This window comes from Hyperolius riggenbachi, chromosome 5 (assembly GCF_040937935.1).
Source record: "Hyperolius riggenbachi isolate aHypRig1 chromosome 5, aHypRig1.pri, whole genome shotgun sequence".
Taxonomy (NCBI): Eukaryota; Metazoa; Chordata; class Amphibia; order Anura; family Hyperoliidae; genus Hyperolius; species Hyperolius riggenbachi.
Genome location: NC_090650.1, coordinates 119449944 through 119467882, shown reverse-complemented (window position 1 = coordinate 119467882; position 17939 = coordinate 119449944). Strand labels below are relative to the sequence as shown.

Genomic DNA, 17939 nt, shown 5'->3' with positions numbered 1-17939 from the left:
GACTAGCCAAGGGAACTAGGCCATGCCTGGATTATTCCCTTCGGCTAGGCTAGACCCCACCTGCAGTGTATGGATACGGCAACCTGCTCATGGGTGCGGGGCAGGTAGCGAGCAAACACGGGTCGGGGTACCTTATTGTTGTTGGCCGGGGTAGTTGCGGCTGGAGGGTCGCAGCAGCCTCTCCCGTGGTCTGTTACACTTGCGGCGCCTGTACACGGAGGACGCCCGCGCACACGTGGGGGGGCGTGGCCTCGCGTAAGTTATTCCGGCTTCCAGATGACGTCTGGGCAGGGTGGGGGCAGCAGTGTCTCCGCATTGCGTACAGCGCGGAAGAGGAGGAGGTTTCTCTCCAAGCGTACGCTGCGCACCCTGACCTTCCCTGAAGTGGGGTTGGCCCACAGCTAAGATGGACGCGCGGAAACAGAAGGGGCAGGGTCAGGAGTGCGCCCTGGCTTTTTGAAGGAAGCAAGGCCAGTCGGAGACGGCTGTCAGGGAGGATGGAGTCACAGAACGTACCTCCTGCGGAGCCAGTAAAGAAAGGGGCATCCAGTCAGAATTCTACACAGATGACTGCCCTACCACTATCTCAGGTAAAACAAATTCTTTAATGACTACACTTTGAAAGAAATGTTTTGCTGAGGATGTTATTTAACCGGTCCCCTCTGGAAATTTGTCTTATTTTTAGAACAAAACTCCGGAAAAGCAAGTTTCTCTGAAACATAAGTCAAAATCAAACAGATGTAACAATTGTAATGGAAAACTGCCCGGTGACTGGAAAAAAGTTGATTGTAGCAAATGTTTATCAGAAATGGAGTCGCAGGACTCGGCTAAAGTCATGAGGGACTTCTTAGAAAGTTTTAAAAAAGAAATGCAAACTACTTTTTCTGCACTAAGAGGGGTAATTGCGGATGGCCAGAGTACTAGCCAGTCTACTGGCGACATTTCCACAGCTACTCCCTCAGCAGGCAAAAGAAAAAGGGCAGAGTCTGAAGCTATGGAAACTTCTTCATATACTTCAGGGGAAATAGAAGAGAACCCGTCAGAACAGGATTCTGATAGGGAGGATCAGGAGAGTAAAACGACCAGAATTTTATTTAATCCTGACGAGACTACTGAATTGCTGAAAGCTATCTATGATAGTGAACAGATTACTGAGACCGTAGAACAAGTGTCAGTCCAAGACGCTATTTATAAAGGACTACAGGCCCCGACTACCAAAGTATTCCCGGTACACAAATCTCTAAATGGTATAATTGAGGAACAGTGGGAATTTCCCGAAAAGAGATTGAGAGTAACAAAATCTTTCAAAAGAAAGTTTCCGTTTAAAGATACGGAAATTGAAAGATGGGATAAATGTCCAAAATTGGATGCCGCACTGTCACAATATTCTAAAAATGCGGACTTATCCTTTGAAGATATGGGTGTACTGAAAGACCCCCTAGACAAAAAAATGGAGGTACTGGCGAAGAGAGCCTGGGAAACATCTTCATTAGTATTCAGACCTAATATAGCGGCTATTTGTGTTTCCAGGAACCTCATAGCCTGGATAGATGAGGTTCAGGATCTGCTAGCAGTCGGTACACCTACTGAACAATTGCTGGAATCTTTCCCAATTATTTCTAGAGCGTTAGCATTCATTTGCGACGCCCTGGTAGAATCGTTCAAGGCTACCGCTAAGGGGGCGGCCTTGGTCAATTCTATCAGACGCTTAGTCTGGCTTAGGACCTGGGAGGGTGATTTCACCTCAAAAAATAGATTATGCGCCATGAAATTCGAAGGTAATCTACTTTTTGGAAAAGATTTGGACGATATTTTGGCTAGGTCTACTGACAAAAGGAAGAAGTTCCCAGACAAAAGACCAAAGTTTACCCCAAAAAGGTTTTTTAGGGGTAGGAACCTGATACCCCCAAAAAATAAGGGTATGGAACAACATAAAAGGTGGACTTATTTCCAGGGTAGAGGTAGGGGCTCGACCCCATTTAGAAAACCTCCAACTCCGGGAAATAAAGAAACAAAGTGACTCTCAGGTGAGGGTTGGGGGAAGGTTAACTCAATTCCTTCTAGAATGGAGGAAAATCACGAAAGACAAGTTTATTTTAAATCTGATCGAGTCAGGATACAATCTGGAATTCAGCAGACTCCCTTCCCCCAATTATCAGGTAACAAGGAGCCCACAAGATCCAGAAAAGGCTCAAGCCCTGAGGCAGGCTGTCATTTCTCTATTAGAACAGAACGTCATTTGTCGAGTTCCGACGCAGGAAATAGGAGAGGGGTTTTACTCTCACATTTTTGTTGTAAAAAAGCCGTCGGGGAAGTTTCGTTTGATTATAAATTTAAGGAATCTAAATCGATTCTTAAAAGAGAAAAAATTCAAGATGGAAAATATTTACACAGTAAGAGCGTTACTGTGGGAGGGGGCATGGATGGCGACGATAGATCTTCAGGATGCTTACCTTCACGTGCCCATAAACCCAGGGCATCAAAGGTACCTAAGATTTGCGCTGAATTTTGGAGGAGTCACTATCAGTTCAGGGCCCTACCGTTCGGCCTCTCCGCCTCTCCTCGTATTTTCACAAAAGTCGTGGCAGAAATGACAGCCTGCCTCCATCTCCAAAGTATAAAACTTATCCCATACCTGGACGATTTTTTAATTTTTGCACAGTCAAAGCAGGAACTAGAGAAGGATCTAGCTGTCTGCTTAGAACTGATGGGAAAGTTAGGATGGCTAATCAGTCAAGACAAGTCCAACCTAGTACCCACACAAAAGGCCTTATATCTAGGTTACGTACTGGACACAATAGAAAAGAAGGTATGGCTTCCCCCAGAAAAAATAGAAAAAGTTTTCCGAAAGACCTCATCCTTCCTGGATCAGGAGAGGGTCTCGTTACGGGAGACAGTTTCTCTGCTGGGGACCATGACTTCATGCATTCCGGCAGTGCAATGGGCTCAATTGCACTCCCGCCTCCTACAGGAATGGTTCCTCAAAGAGGGGGGAAAAAATTATCGGTCATTAGATCAGAAGAAAGTATTAACTACAGAGGCAAAGCAGTCACTTCTCTGGTGGTTAGAAATAAAGAATCTCTCCCAGGGAAGAGATTGGCCTCCGAAAGAAGTAATTACGATAACCACAGACGCCAGCTCTTGGGGGTGGGGAGCCCACTGCCAAGACAGACAAGTACAGGGAGAATGGAACAAAGGATTGAGAGAAAGTTCCTCAAACTTCAGAGAGTTAACAGCCACAAAGGAAGCTCTTCTGGCATTCTCAGACATGATCTTAAATCAACATGTCAGAATAATGTCGGACAATATAGTCACGGTATCTTACCTAACAAAGCAGGGGGGTACCAGAGTCAAAAGCCTCAGGGACCTGTCCATGGAGATACTCCTGTGGGGGGAGAAAAACTTGCTATCCCTGTCAGCAGTTCATATAAAGGGGATTTCAAATCAGATTGCGGACAGGCTAAGCCGAGCACCTATTCTGGAAGCAGAATGGGAGTTATGTCAACAAACATTTTCAGCAATAACCAAAAAGTGGGGATTGCCCAAAGTGGATCTGTTTGCTTCTCCAAAAAATGCAAAACTTCAGAGATTTTATTCCATCCACGCAGACGAGAGCACACACTCGGTGGACGCGCTCTCGGTTCCGTGGATGGAAGATCTGTTGTACGCCTTTCCACCATTCAATCTGCTTACAAGGGTAGTGAGAAAAATAAAGATGGAAACAGCCACAGTTATTCTAATCACCCCTTGGTGGCCGAAAAGGGCTTGGTTCCCTTTAGTGAGATCCATGGCGGTAGGAGAGCCATGGGAATTACCATACAGGCCAGACATACTGACACAGGAAGGAATTTTCCATCCACATCCTCAGAGATTACGCCTAACAGCATGGATCCTGAGAGGCAGATATTAGTCAAAAAAGGATTCTCAGAAAGGGTGATTCAGACTCTCCTTAAAAATAGAAAGGATGTAACCAGAAAAATTTATGGAAAGGTTTGGAAAACGTTTAAAGGGTGGACACAGAAAAAAGGGGTACAAGAAAGCAGAGTCGAGTTGCCTTTGATATTGGAATTCTTACAGGATGGAGTAGAGTTAGGCTTAGCGGTAAGCACACTTAGGGTTCAGGTAACGGCCTTATCAGTTTTTCTAGACAGACCTCTATCCAAGGAACAATATATTAAAGACTTCCTGAAGTCAGTCTCTAAATCTAGGCCAATACCAGTAGCAAGGTTTCCCCCATGGGACCTCCACCTAGTACTCCAACAGTTACAGAAAGATCCTTTTGAACCACTACAGCAAGCAGAAGAGAAGTTTCTTACGTTGAAGGTAGCATTTTTAATAGCAATTACTTCAGCTAAGAGAATAGGGGACCTACAGGCTATGACGATAAAGGAACCATATATGACCATTATGCCAGACAGAATAATATTTAAACCAGACCCGACATACATGCCAAAGGTGAATACAAGGTTTCATAGAACCCAAGACATAATTCTTCCTTCCTTCTGTGACACTCCCACTTCAGAAAAGGAGAGATTGCTTCACCTTTTAGATGTAAGGAGAGCGATTCTCATATATCTAAAGAGGACTAAAGAGTGGAGAAAGACTAACAGACTGCTAGTACTTTTCTCAGGACAAAGGAAGGGCATGCAAGCTACCAAGGCATCGATAGCAAGATGGATAAGGCAAACAATAGAAATCTCTTATAATGGTGCAGGGCAAAGATTACCCTTACAACTTAAAGCCCACTCGACCAGAGCAGTATCGACCTCATGGGCAGAAAGAGCAGGGGCATCACTGGAACAGATATGTAAAACAGCGACGTGGTCAAGCCCTTCGACATTTATAAAGCATTATAGGATTGATGTACTGTCAAAACAGGACGTAACCTTTGGGAGGAAGGTCCTACAGGCAGTCATCCCGCCCTAGTTGTGAGTAAAGACAGTTTCTCTGTAGTCTCTCACTTCTGGGGGGCCGGACTGGAGGACGTAGAAAGAAAGTACCTGGTAGTATCCGGTAACGGGTATTTCTGATAGTCCTCCAGGCCGGCCCCCCTCTATAATTCCCTATCCCTAAATCACCTAAGGTGCCTGCTATTTGTCACTTTTCTTAAATCTGTCAATGTGCACCTGGTGGTTACTGTGGTAAAAGTGAATAAGGAGGGGGTGGAGACACACTTATACTAGGGAGGGAGGCGAGTCAATTTGGATGTAATGATTGATAACATGTGTTTCCTAACAGGTGAACATCAGTGTCCTCTCACTTCTGGGGGGCCGGCCTGGAGGACTATCAGAAATACCCGTTACCGGATACTACCAGGTACTTTTCTCCACTCCGCCAGCGCCAGCTCCCATGTGACATAACTTTAGGACCGTACCATCGCCCCCCCGCCCAGCATCGCAACAGAACACGTCACTGCCCGCATCTATACAGCCTTGGCCCTGCAATGTGGCTCGAGGGATCAGGTCCCAATAACCAACGGCATAGCGCTGTTGGTTATTGGGACCTGATCCCTCGTGCATAGCGCATCTAGTGTGTGAACGGGCCTTTAAAACCCAGTTGAAGTCGCCAGAATAGCTTAAAAGCAGAGACCAGCTGTAGTTTGTTTTCGTCAAAGAAGTGAAATAATTAAACATATGATCTACATCCTATGTAACCTTATATCCATGCTACATTTCTTGTTACATGTTGTGTAATTAGTAGAACCCCTTTTAGACCTTGTATGCTGCAGTGATGCAATGCATCCCCTCCTGCAACACTAATCCTAACTAGGTAAAGAGAGATACCAGGTCTAAAGTCGGACAGGACTCTGCTATCATGTGATCAATGAATTGTATCTATCTTTTCCCAGTAATGTCTAGGTGACTACAGTTGTTTTCTGTGTTGAGTTATAAGACTTGTTTAAGCAGAAATATTACTGCAGCAGAAACTGTTATCGATGTATGTATGGCATGTGGTTCTAAACAGGTTTTTAAGAAAACACTGTATATATGGTATGTCTTGTTCTTAACATTTTGGCAGATGTAAAAGTTCAAAAACCATAGAGCAGGGGTTTAATAAGGTTCGTCTTGTCAGGAATATAGCAAAACTCACTGATAAGCAAATTACAGCCATAAAAGTTTTCCTGGCAGAATACAACCTCCTGAGGGCTGAGGAGAGATAGAAAAAGGTAATCGTTCATGTATTTTAACTCTGGGACACTCATTAGATTGCCATTGAGCAGAGCCAATAAAACATTCAATCTGTTTTGTAAATGTTTAAATATAAAATCATGGGATATCTATAAAAAAAAATAAAAAAAAATACAGTTGGTAATCTCACCTCGGATTCACTTTAAAGCTGAAGATTAAATCTGTAAAAAATAAAATGTGAGTTTTAATAGTGGCTATGAAGTTCACACTTTTAGTAAGGGTAGAAGGATATACCGTTACAGTATATTAAATATTTGAAGGCAATTAACCTTTTCATCAGTATTACTGTTACTGTTCATTTACAGGATGAAATAAAATTGAATCAGAGTTCAGCACAGAAATCATACATACATACATACATACATACATACATACATACATACATACATACATATATACATACATAGCTATATCTTCTATCATATGTGACTGCATGTATTTGTATTTCCCATCGATCTTTCGCTTTTCTTTTTTACAGGAGAAGGAAAAAATTGATTCTACAAAGTACCTGAATGAGCAGCTGCAGGCCAAAGAAGTGGAGCTTCTGCAAGTGAAATCTGAGCTAGAGACACACCAAGGTAAAATAATAAGGCCTCTTGCACACTGCAAGCGATTCCGATTCAGATTCCGCTTTTTAATCAGTTTTTACATCCGATTCCGATTCAGATTTGCAGTTTGCTCCCTGCACACTGCAAATCAGAATCTGAATCGGATGTAAAAACAGATTAAAAAGCGGAATCTGAATCGGAATCGCTTGCAGTGTGCAAGAGGTATTATACTGTACAAAAAACAAGCCAACAGCTGTGTATACTGAATGCAATTTATGACAGTTAGGTGAAGGATATTGTGGCACAAGTTCAGGAAAAGAAATCTATATTAACAAAGAACCAAACAGTTGCTGAGATGGATAAAGGATCACCTACCTGTGCCCATGTGCCAGTACAATTGCCTTAATTATAGCATTGATTTTACTGGGATACTTGTCTGTCAACTTTGTTCATCTAGACTGTGCAATATTTTCTAAACTGAATTGTTCAAATTCAGTCAGATTGGATGGTAACCATTGTTGGTGCACGACCAAGGATCTGCGTGGCCAGGGCTGAGCATGCGCAGTAGTCCCAGACCAGGGTGGACAGTGGAGGAATAGAGCTGCCTAGGAGGATGATGAAGGGAGCCCACAGTCTACAAGTATAAATGCTTTTGTATGTTTTTATTACAGCTCAGGTTTTTTCAAGTGGCTGGATAATGTACTGGTTAAGGGCTCTGCCTCTGACACAGGAGACCTGGGTTTGACTATACAGGAATTCCAGAAGCTCATATACAGAGTAGCTTACATGGATCAAAAAGAAGGCTCCTAAGGCCACATACACACATCAGACTATAGTCTTTGGAAAATGAAAGATCACAGACCAATCTTACCACCCTTCATGTAGTATGAGAGCCATACTCTACACAGTCTTTTCTATGGAGCTGAACTCCCCATCAGAAAAAAATCTTTGCAAGATGCTGCACACACAGATGCTGTACAGACACAAAAGATCAGTATCTGCAAAAGATCTGTTCCTGCCAAAGATCCATTTCTGCAAAATGCAATGATAGTCTATGAGATCTGCAGATCATCATACACACATGACTTAACTGACATTCATCTGCAGATCAAGCAATCATCTGCAGATCTGAAAATCCATCCTGGTGGATCTGATCTGCAGATGAATGTCAGTTAAATCATGTGTGTATGATGATCTGCAGATCTCATAGACTATGAATGCAACAGGAACGGATCTTTGGCAGGAACAGATCTTTTGCAGATACTGATCTTTTGTGTCTGTACAGCATCTGTGTGTGCAGCATCTTGCAATGATTTTTTTCTGATGTGGAGTTCAGCTCCATAGAAAAGACTGTGTAGAGTATGGCTCTTATACTACAGGAAGGGTGGTAAGATTGGTCTGTGATCTTTCATTTTCCAAAGACTATGGTCTGATGTCTGTATGTGGCCTAAGTCCTGACAAAAGAATGTGAAAGGTGCACAACTGGTGCACCTCTGTTGTTATGTAAAAAGCTAACTAACCTACCTAATAAATCTAGTTACAATGTCCGGGCACATTCTGTCAGTAAGAAATCTCGCAGGAGTTGTATATGATCTGGGTTCCAGCAAAATAAGGCCCCAGCCTTTTCTATATCTAGAAAAGACAGACTGTTTTCTGCAAGGGGGTGTAGCTATGCGCCACAAACAGACTTACCGAGCTCCAGTGAGACTTACTGACAGAATGTCCCTGGACATTGTAATTTGATACCATTAAACATGTATTCATTTTCTGCTTTACAGGCATACTGTAATGATATGGTGAGGAATGACCTTGCACAAAAGCAAAAATGTAAATGAATTGTATTGATGGAATTCAGAGGAGTAGTGACATAGTGAAAAGGTCACTCTCTGGCTTGAATGTGGCATTTACTATATATAAGATGGTAAGGTCATTGCAGATTTTTTTTTTTTTTTTAAGTTCTTGACAGAATTTTTCTTCTGTGAGCCTGAAGCAAGTCTGCAGGCTTCAGGTAGCTGGAGAGTGAAGAAAAAGGTCTGCTAATTGCTGTCTTCTTATACCTAAATTGAATTAGCAGAACATGACAGAGATGTATTCATTGCTTAGCAGAGGAGCTGTCCACATAGATTAACATTTCACTACTTTTTTCTTCTTCTTTTTTTACAGTGATGAAAAGCTTAAGCAAAACTCCTACTGACTGGGAGATCGAAAAATTGAACAGTGAGTTGAAAATCCGGTCAGTGGAGCAAGAACTTAAATTGCTTCAGGAAGAATGCGGACGCCTTCGAGCGGAACTTCAAAGGACAAAGGTAATTGTCCATGTTGAGAAGTGTGCAGTAAAAGCTTGATGTGCATAAAGCCATCCAGAGTTTATTGTGATCTCCGCTCCAGGCAGATACTTTTTATAGAGAAATCAATTTCATTTCTCACAATTAGGTTTGGCAAATCTTTTTCTTGTAAGACTATACATATGGATCGGAATACAAGGCTCAGTGACTGTAAGATGTTAGATTAATCTCTTGGAAGCCAGATAATAGTGGAGACTAAGCTTAAGCACCTTCGAATACAGCAAGCTGCTTTTTTTATATGAAAAATAGTGTTGGAAAGGAGGAAATGATCCCGTTCATAGTAGCCAATCAAACACGTGTTTCAGATTTTAAACCTGGGCTGTAGTTTCATGATGGTTGGAGAAAAGTTATTCTTGGCACTGTTTTCAAACGTGCGCCATTTGTAATTGCTGTAGGAAATTTCAATTATATACTTATGCAGTGATTTCCACCTCTATTACACATCCAGCCTGTAGGATACACTGTGTAAGTATTAAAGAGACACTTAAGCCAGGTAAAAAAAATGAGTTTTACTCACCTGGGGCTTCTACCAGCCCCCTGCAGCAGTCCTGTGCCCTCGCAGCCACTCACTAATCCTCTGGTCCCCCGCTGCCAGCTAGTTTCGTTTTTGTCGACAGGCCCGTCAGGACTGGCCACGCGTAGCTTTTTCCGCATTCCCGACTGTAATTAGCGATATTGCGGGCCGCAACGTGCACAGAAATACGTGTTGCCGCATTACGAACGCATAGATATGCGGCAACGCGTATTTTTGTACGCATTGCAGCCCGCAATAGCGCTAATTACAGTCGGGAATGCGGAAAAAGCTACGCGTGGCCAGTCCTGACGGACCTGTTGGCAAAAACGAAACTAGCTGGCAGTGGGGGACCAGAGGATTAGTGAGTGGCTGCGAGGGCACGGGACTGCTGCAGGGGGCTGGTAGAAGCCCCAGGTGAGTAAAACTCATTTTTTTTTTTCTGGCTTAAGGTTCACTTTAAAACAGAACGTGAATGATATTCAGATTGGCCTGGTGCACACCAAAAACCGCTAGCAGATCCACAAAATGCTAGCAGATTTTGAAACGCTTTTTCTTATTTTTCTGTAGCGTTTCACCTAGCATTTTGCGTTTTTGGGAAGCGTTTTTGGTGTAGTAGATTTCATATATTGTTACAGTAAAGCTGTTACTGAACAGCTTCTGTAACAAAAACGACTGCAAAACTGCTCTGAACTGCCGTTTTTTCAGAGCGGCTTGCGTTTTCCTATACTTTACATTGGAGGCAGAAACGCCTCCGCAATCCAAAATCTGCAGCAGCCCGGAAGTATGCGTTTCTGCAAAACGCCTCCCGCTCTAGTGTGCACTACCCCATTGAAATACATTACCCTAGCGTTTCCACATCCGCAATCGGATCTGAAAACGTCACCGAACCGCTCTGGTGTGCACTAGGCCATTAATATTATTAAAGTGGTATGCTGAAGCTGTCCCCCAAGCCCAGCACAAGATGGCAGTGTTATGCTAGTCTGCAAACAATTATATCTGTAGACCTCATACAAAATAAAGTTGTTTTTTTCTAGAATCCGGTAGCCTTATTTTGTAATTAAAGTACACCTGAACTCTTGCACAAGGAAAACAGAGATATGCTCCCTGTGTGTTTTTAGAGAGACAAGCCTGTCTAATTCTCACTTATATGTAGGTAATCAGTAAAAGTGGTATTGGAGCTCTCAGCTGTGTCAGCATAGAAATATGGTAAGGTAAAATGTAAACACAGGATGTTGACCCTTTCTCTAAAGCCCCCTGCAGTTTTGCAGGCACAGCCCTCCTCACCTAACATTGCTGTATCTATAAGCTGGCTCTGCTACTTGATCTTTGTGTGTACAGGGACCTTAGAGATCAGAGCCACTCTCAGAGCTGCAGCCAGCAGCACGGGTTTAATAACATTTGTAAAGCGCTTTTCTCCCATAGGACTCAAAGCGCATAGCTGTGTCTCAGATTAATACAGGGTTGCAGGCTGGGTTGTGTTACAGAGGAGATAGTCAGATGTTCATAAATGCCAGACTGAAGAGGTAGGTTTTCAGTTTAGACTTAAATGCTTCCAGGGATGGAGCTGTCCTGATTGGGTGTGGCAGGGAGTTCCAAAGAGTAGGGGCAGCATGACAAAAGGCTCTGTCTCCAAAGGTTTTGAGGTGGACTCTGGGGGTGACCAAGGTGTTACGTCCTTTTGATCTAAGATTGTAGGGGGTGTGATGTAGTTGCAACAAGTCCTTCAGGTATCCAGGGCCCAGATTGTGCAAGGATTTGAATGTCAGTAAGCCAATCTTAAACAGAATTCTCCATTTTATCGGTAGCCAGTGGAGTGAGCTCAGGGTTGGTGTTATGTGGCAATGGCGGGGTTGGCTCGTTAACAGCCTTGCGGCGGCATTCTGTACTAATTGCAGGCGGCGTAAGTCTTTCTTATGCAGGCCTGTGTAGAGGACGTTGCAGTAGTCTAACCTTGATGTGACGAAGGCATGAACTAGTGTTGGAAGATCCTCTGAAGGAATTAGGTGTTTAATCCTTACAATATTCCTTAGGTGAAAGAAGGAATGTTTCACAACAGTATGGAGGTAAGAGATTGCTATCTCAGCCTCACAGGGAGGGGGGAGGGAGTAACACAGCTAGGAGATTAGTTGCTACAGTTGTCCTCTGTATGAGAATGGGCAGCGGCGTCAGTAACTTACCTGGTGATGAGATTCTCACTCTGGAAGTCAGTCCTATCAGTGTACAGATTAGATTTGACCAACCAATTTAACTACCGTGCTTATTTTACAGAAATCAGTACAGAAACTGAAAAACACTTAAAGAGATTCTGTACTCTAATATTCTTACACTAAAAAGCATACCATTCTACTCCTTATTTTCTCCTGTGCCCCTCTGTGCTGTTTCTGCCACTCTCTGCTGCAATCCTGACTTGTAATTAACAGTTTTAGGGCCCATTCAGACTGCACGCGTTTCCAGCCGCGTTTTGGAAACGCGTGCAGGAGGCCGACACGCACGACATCAGACAGTGCATAGAGTGCACTGTCTGAGGTTCACACTGCATGCGTTCCGGACCTGTGCGGTCCGGAAACGCATGCTGCACGCAGATTTTGTTGCAAACGCGCGGCTGTCCCATTCACTTTTCAGTGATCGGATCAGCCACGCAACGCATACAAACGCGGATGGCGTGCGTTCGCATGCGTTGCGTTCCGCATGCGTGGCCGTCCGCGTTTGCAATGTGAACCGGCTCTAAGGCAGTGTTTACAAACAAACTAACCAGCTTGTGATAGGCTCACATAAACAGTGTGTGAGTCATACAGAGTGTGCAGGGGGCCTGCAGAGGGTGTGTATCGCTTCTATCCAATCACAAGCAGCCCTGCACATTCCACACATTCAAGCCTTAAGGCTCATACACACATCAGACCATAGTCTTTGGAAAATGAAAGATCACAGACCAATTTTACCCCCTTCCATGTAGTATGAGAGCCATATCTACACAGTCTATTCTATGGAGCTGAACTCCCCATCAGACAGAAATCTTTGCAAGATGCTGCACACAAAGATGCTGTAGACATTCAAAAGATCAGTATCTGCAAAAGATCTGTTCCTGCAAAAGATCCGTTCCTGCAAAATGCATTCATAGTCTATGATATCTGCAGATCATCATACACACCTTGTTTAACAGACATTCATCTGCAGATCAGATCCACCAGGATGGATTTTCAGATCTGCAGATAATAGTCTGATCTGCAGATGAAAGTCAGTTAAACAAGGTGTGTATGATGATCTGCAGATCTCATAGACTATGAATGCAACAGGAACGGATCTTTGGCAGGAACAGAACTTTTGCAGATACTGATCTTTTGTGTCTGTACAGCATCTGTGTGTGCAGCACCTTGCAAAGATTTTTTCCTGATGGGGAGTTCAGCTCCATAGAAAAGACTGTGAAGGTATGGCTCTCATACTACATGAAGGGTGGTAAGATTGGTCTGTGATCTTTCATTTTCCAAAGACTATAGTCTGATGTGTGTATGAGCCTTTAGCCGGACAGACACGACAGATGAAAGGAGATAAGATGTATTACAGAGACAGTGGAATTAGGAAAGGCTGCAGTAAGCCAGAGCACATTAGAACAGGCATAGGAACTTATAGGATAGAAGAACTAAGGCTGAAAAATTTGTTACAGAGTCTCTTTAATGTGCAATAGTGCCCCTTTAAAGTGTACCTGAGACAAATGTAATACTTATCTGGGGCTTCCTCTTGCCCCATGTACTCGGTGGCCTCCTTTGCTGTTCTTCCTCTGTCTTTCCATCTTCAATTTTCTCTGTTAGGAAGGCTTCCATCTTGCCAACTGAACTGCACTGTGCATGCGTGGGCCAGCTGCATGTGCACCCATGTCGTTCCTGTCATCGGGAGTGCTCTGCGTCTGCACAGTACTCTCTGCACAGATGCAGAACATTTCTGGCAACGGGACTATCCTCAGTCCCACTGTGTCCTCTGTCCCTCGACGGCACTGCGCACACGACTGGGCTGTTGCCTCATATTTTTATGCAATCATTTTGTTCACCCCACTGAATTAAAGCTGAAAGTCTGCACTTCAACTGCAACTTGTTTCAATTAAAATTAATTGTGGAAAGGTATAGAACCAAAACGAGAAAAAGCTGTCTCTGTCCAAATTTAGGGACCTAACTGTTTATATAGTTGTGCTCATAAGAAATCCTAACATTCTGTCAGGGTATGCAAACTTAACCATTTTTTATAGAATATGAATAACACAAACTTTTCTTACGCTCATGGTTAGTGATTGGCTGAGGCTATTTAGTGGCAAACAACTGTTTACTCTTTTTAAATCCTAATCGCTTCACAAATCACCCTAATCAAAAGTTATCATACTTTGGTGATTTGGCCTAATAACATGTACACAACTTGACACAAACTGGGTTTACTGGCTTTTAAAAGTAACCATCTTTACCTGTGGTCTTTTTCCATATAATTAGTGGATGTGTATTAACGAGTTTCTTGACTCCTGAAAGACTCTTTCATTCAGTGCTGCACTGATGGTTTTTGAATTCTGATGGTGTGTACACACTTGAAAGATTAATGAAAGATGTTAGACCAATTTTACCACCTTCCATGTAGTGTTAGAGCGTACTCTACACAGTCTATTCTATCGAGCTGAACTCCCCATCAGATAAAAATTAATCAGATAAAATTCTTTGCAAGATGCTGCACACAAAGATGCTGTACACATTCAAAAGATCAGTATCTGCAAAAGATCGGTTCCTGCAAAATGCATTCATAGTACGGGCGTAGGGCCCGTGGTCGCAACGGTCGCCTTAGCAACCGGGCCCGCCTCCTGAAGAGGACCCCCCAGGTGTTGAAATCCCCGCAGCGCACTGTGGGGACTGGCTCCCGGAAGCAGAGCAGGGCTACAGGAAGATGGCTGCCGAAGCCCTGCACTGGAGACTATTTGTGTCTTCAGTACAGGGCTTTGGGCGCCATCTTCCCGTAGCCCCGCACTTTGCCTGTCAGCGTGGGAGAACCTGGCTGCAGGAGCATCGTCGCTGGAGAAGCTGCAGGAGGGAGGCTGGTTGCACGTTGGGGAGCTCACGTCAGAGGCTGGCCAGGTGAGTGATTTTTTTTTTTTTTGTACAGGCTTATTTTCTGGTGACTGTCCCCACACAACGATTATTTTCTGGTGACTGCCCCCACATAACGATTATTTTCTGGTGACTGCCCCCACATAACGATTATTTTCTGGTGAATGCTCCCACATTGCGTTTATTTTCTGGTGAATGCTCCCACATTGCGTTTATTTTCTGGTGAATGCTCCCCACATAGCGATTAATTTCTGGTGACTGCTCCCCAGATTGCGATTATTTTCTGGTGAATGCTCCCCACATAGCGATTATTTTCTGGTGAATGCTCCCACATTGTAATTATTTTCTGGTGAATGCTCCCACATAGCGATTATTTTCTGGTGAATGCTGCGCACATAACAATTATTTTTTGGGTGAATGCTGCGCACATAATTATCTGGTGAACGCTGCGCACATAATAATTATTTTCCTTCAGACTGGCATCTTGCTACTAATTGCCCTATTTCCTCTGGGTGCTGCATATGTTTGCAAAGTATACGTGGCACCCATGCTGCTAGAAAGCTGAATTGATATAGCCATGCCCTGCACAGCTATAGGGATTCGGATATACGTGTGCTTTGGATGTTGGGGGGGGGGGGGGGCCCACGGCCCACATCCCACATCCAGATTCTGCATCGGGGCCCAGAGGTTTGTAGCTGCGCCACTGATTCATAGTCTATATCTGCAGATCCTCATACACACACCTTGTTTAACAGACATTCATCTGCAGATGAGATCCACCAGGATGGATCTTCAGATCTGCAGATGATTGTCAGATATGCAGATGAATGTCTGTTAAACAAGGTGTGTATGAGGATCTGCAGATATCATAGACTATGAATGCATTTTGCAGGAACCTATATTTTGCAGGAACAGATCTTTTGCAGATACTGATCTTTTGAATGTGTACAGCATCTTTGTGCACATCATCTTGCAAAGATTTTTATCTGATGGGGAGTTCAACTCAATAGAATAGACTGTGTAGAGTATGGCTCTCATACTACATGGAAGGGGGTAAAATTGCTCTGTGATCTTTCATTAATCTTTCAAGTGTGTACATACCATAAGTCATGGGGAAAGCAAAATAAATGTCAAAGGATCTGTGGAAAATTGTAGTTGAACTCTATAAAACAGAAAAGGGAAACAAGAAAATATCAAGGGAATTTAAAATGGTAATCAGCAGTTCAAATTCGAATTAAAAAGTGGAAACATGATGGGCTCTGTTGAAACAACACCATGGTCAGGTAGACCAACTAACATTTCAGCCTTAACCGCCAGAAAAATAGTTTAGAATGCAAGAAAAAACACACAAATACAAGCAGAGACAAGCCTCAAACCATCTGGCACAAAATCACTTGTGTTAATACTACAGTTAAACTTTTTGGCCACAACCATAAAATGGTACATTTGGAGAGGAGTCAACAAGGCCTATGATGAAAGGTACACTATTCCTACTGTGAAACGTGGTGGGTCACTGATGTTTTAGGGATGTATGAGCTACAAAGGTACAGGAAATTTGGTCATAATTCATGGCAATATGATTGCAGTAAGTTATCAAAAATACTGGAGGAAAATTTGCACTCATCAGCCAGGAAGTTGAGCATTGGACGTACTTGGACATTCCAACATGACAATGGTCCAAAACACAAGGCCAAATCAACCTGTCATTGACTACAGCAACATAAAATGAAGGTTCTGTAGTGTCCATCTCAGTCTCCTGACCACAATATCATTTAGCCGCTCTTGAAAGACCTCAAACGTGTAGTTCATACAAGACTGCCCAATAATTTATAGGATCTGGAGGCTTTTTCCAATAAGAATGGGCAGCATTATCATTTGAGAAGATAATGGACCTCAATCCAAAACGACCACAAAAAGAATCAAGCGGACAATGATGTTAAAGGGGGCAAAACACATTAAGAACTAAGGTTTGTAAACTTTTTTTTTTTTGATAAAGGTCATCTCGGTAGTTTGTTGTGATTATGACTAAAAAAAGCGTAAACACAGATGTTTGACAATATATGTTCCCAGCCAACCACTAACCATGAGTGATAGAAAAGTTTCTATAGCTTTTGTAATCCTCAGCGCTGTATATTTAGGACACCCCTCCAGTTGCAGCCTGCAGTCACCCAGTGCACAACAGTAGTGTGGCCACCGCCCAGGGTAAAAACCACAACACAGGCTTAGATTCCTTTGCAACAGAGGGTTACACCAATTTATTTAAAACATAGCACAAAATATAAAACCAACAACTTACATTTGAGGGTCCATGCACACTGGACCCTCGCATACAATCGCATATAAGGTATTTGCACGAGTGTTTACTTTAGTGCACCTTATTCATCAACCTTATCGGTATTTCCAGGAGATATAAATAGCCAGTCTCCTTCCCATCTGGATTTCGGCAATGCGCCGTCATCAGGGGGTCATCAGAAAAGTTTCTATGTTAAAAAAAAAAAATCAACAATTCTCCTAAGTTAAGGACACACACACTCACTCACTCACTCACTCACTCACACACTATGTGTGTGTATATACTTACATAAACGTGTACTATAAAGTAAATGTAAATAGGGCTGGGAAACAGTTTTTTTCCTTCTTTGTGCATGTCTTCATTTCAGGCTGCAAAGGTACAAATGAAAACCATATTGAGGGGGTAATACTGTACTTTTCCACCCGACATTGTACTTTCCTTTTCCCCCCGACATTAACTTGCAGAAAGCCTTTACATTTCTTTGGTTGCTTTCCTTTGCATTTCTTTGGTTTTATGGAAGCTGTCTATTGTGCATGTATACTTTTTATAGAGTCCACTAGATGGCACCAGATTCATTAATATAAAGTTGTAGTGATAGCAGTGAAGTATTGTACCATGTTAGCCACCAGTAAAAGCATCTACAGAAACCTCTTTTTATAACTGTTCTAACATCTTGAAAGCATACAGGATTTGAATCTGAGAAAGGCTGAAGCTTAGGGTTGTTGCTTTGTTAGCCAATAAATGGCATCATCCTAATTCGGAACTTCTTGCTAATATAACGTTTGTAACCTTGCTTTTTTTTTTTTTAAAATGCCATAGTGAAATTTCCATAAACACATAAGTGTATTTAATACTTAAGTTTTTGATTGACTCATCACTGCTGTTTAACCACTTCAGTACCAACATTTAAAACCCTCTTAACAACCAGAGCAGTTTTGACATTTTAGCTATGTCCCTATTTAAGCAATAACTTTAT

The 17939-nt window shown here is 42.9% G+C and overlaps 1 protein-coding gene across 2 annotated transcripts in view; it reads left to right on the top strand.

Annotated features, from left to right (window-relative positions):
• Positions 1-17939, top strand: part of AZI2 (5-azacytidine induced 2) — a 111836-nt gene that overhangs the window by 45567 nt on the left and 48330 nt on the right. For both annotated transcript variants that reach the window (XM_068236204.1, XM_068236203.1), the window contains 2 exons: positions 6667-6766; positions 8900-9042. In XM_068236204.1, the coding sequence (XP_068092305.1) occupies positions 6667-6766; positions 8900-9042 (243 nt within the window). The remainder of the gene's footprint in view (positions 1-6666; positions 6767-8899; positions 9043-17939) is intronic.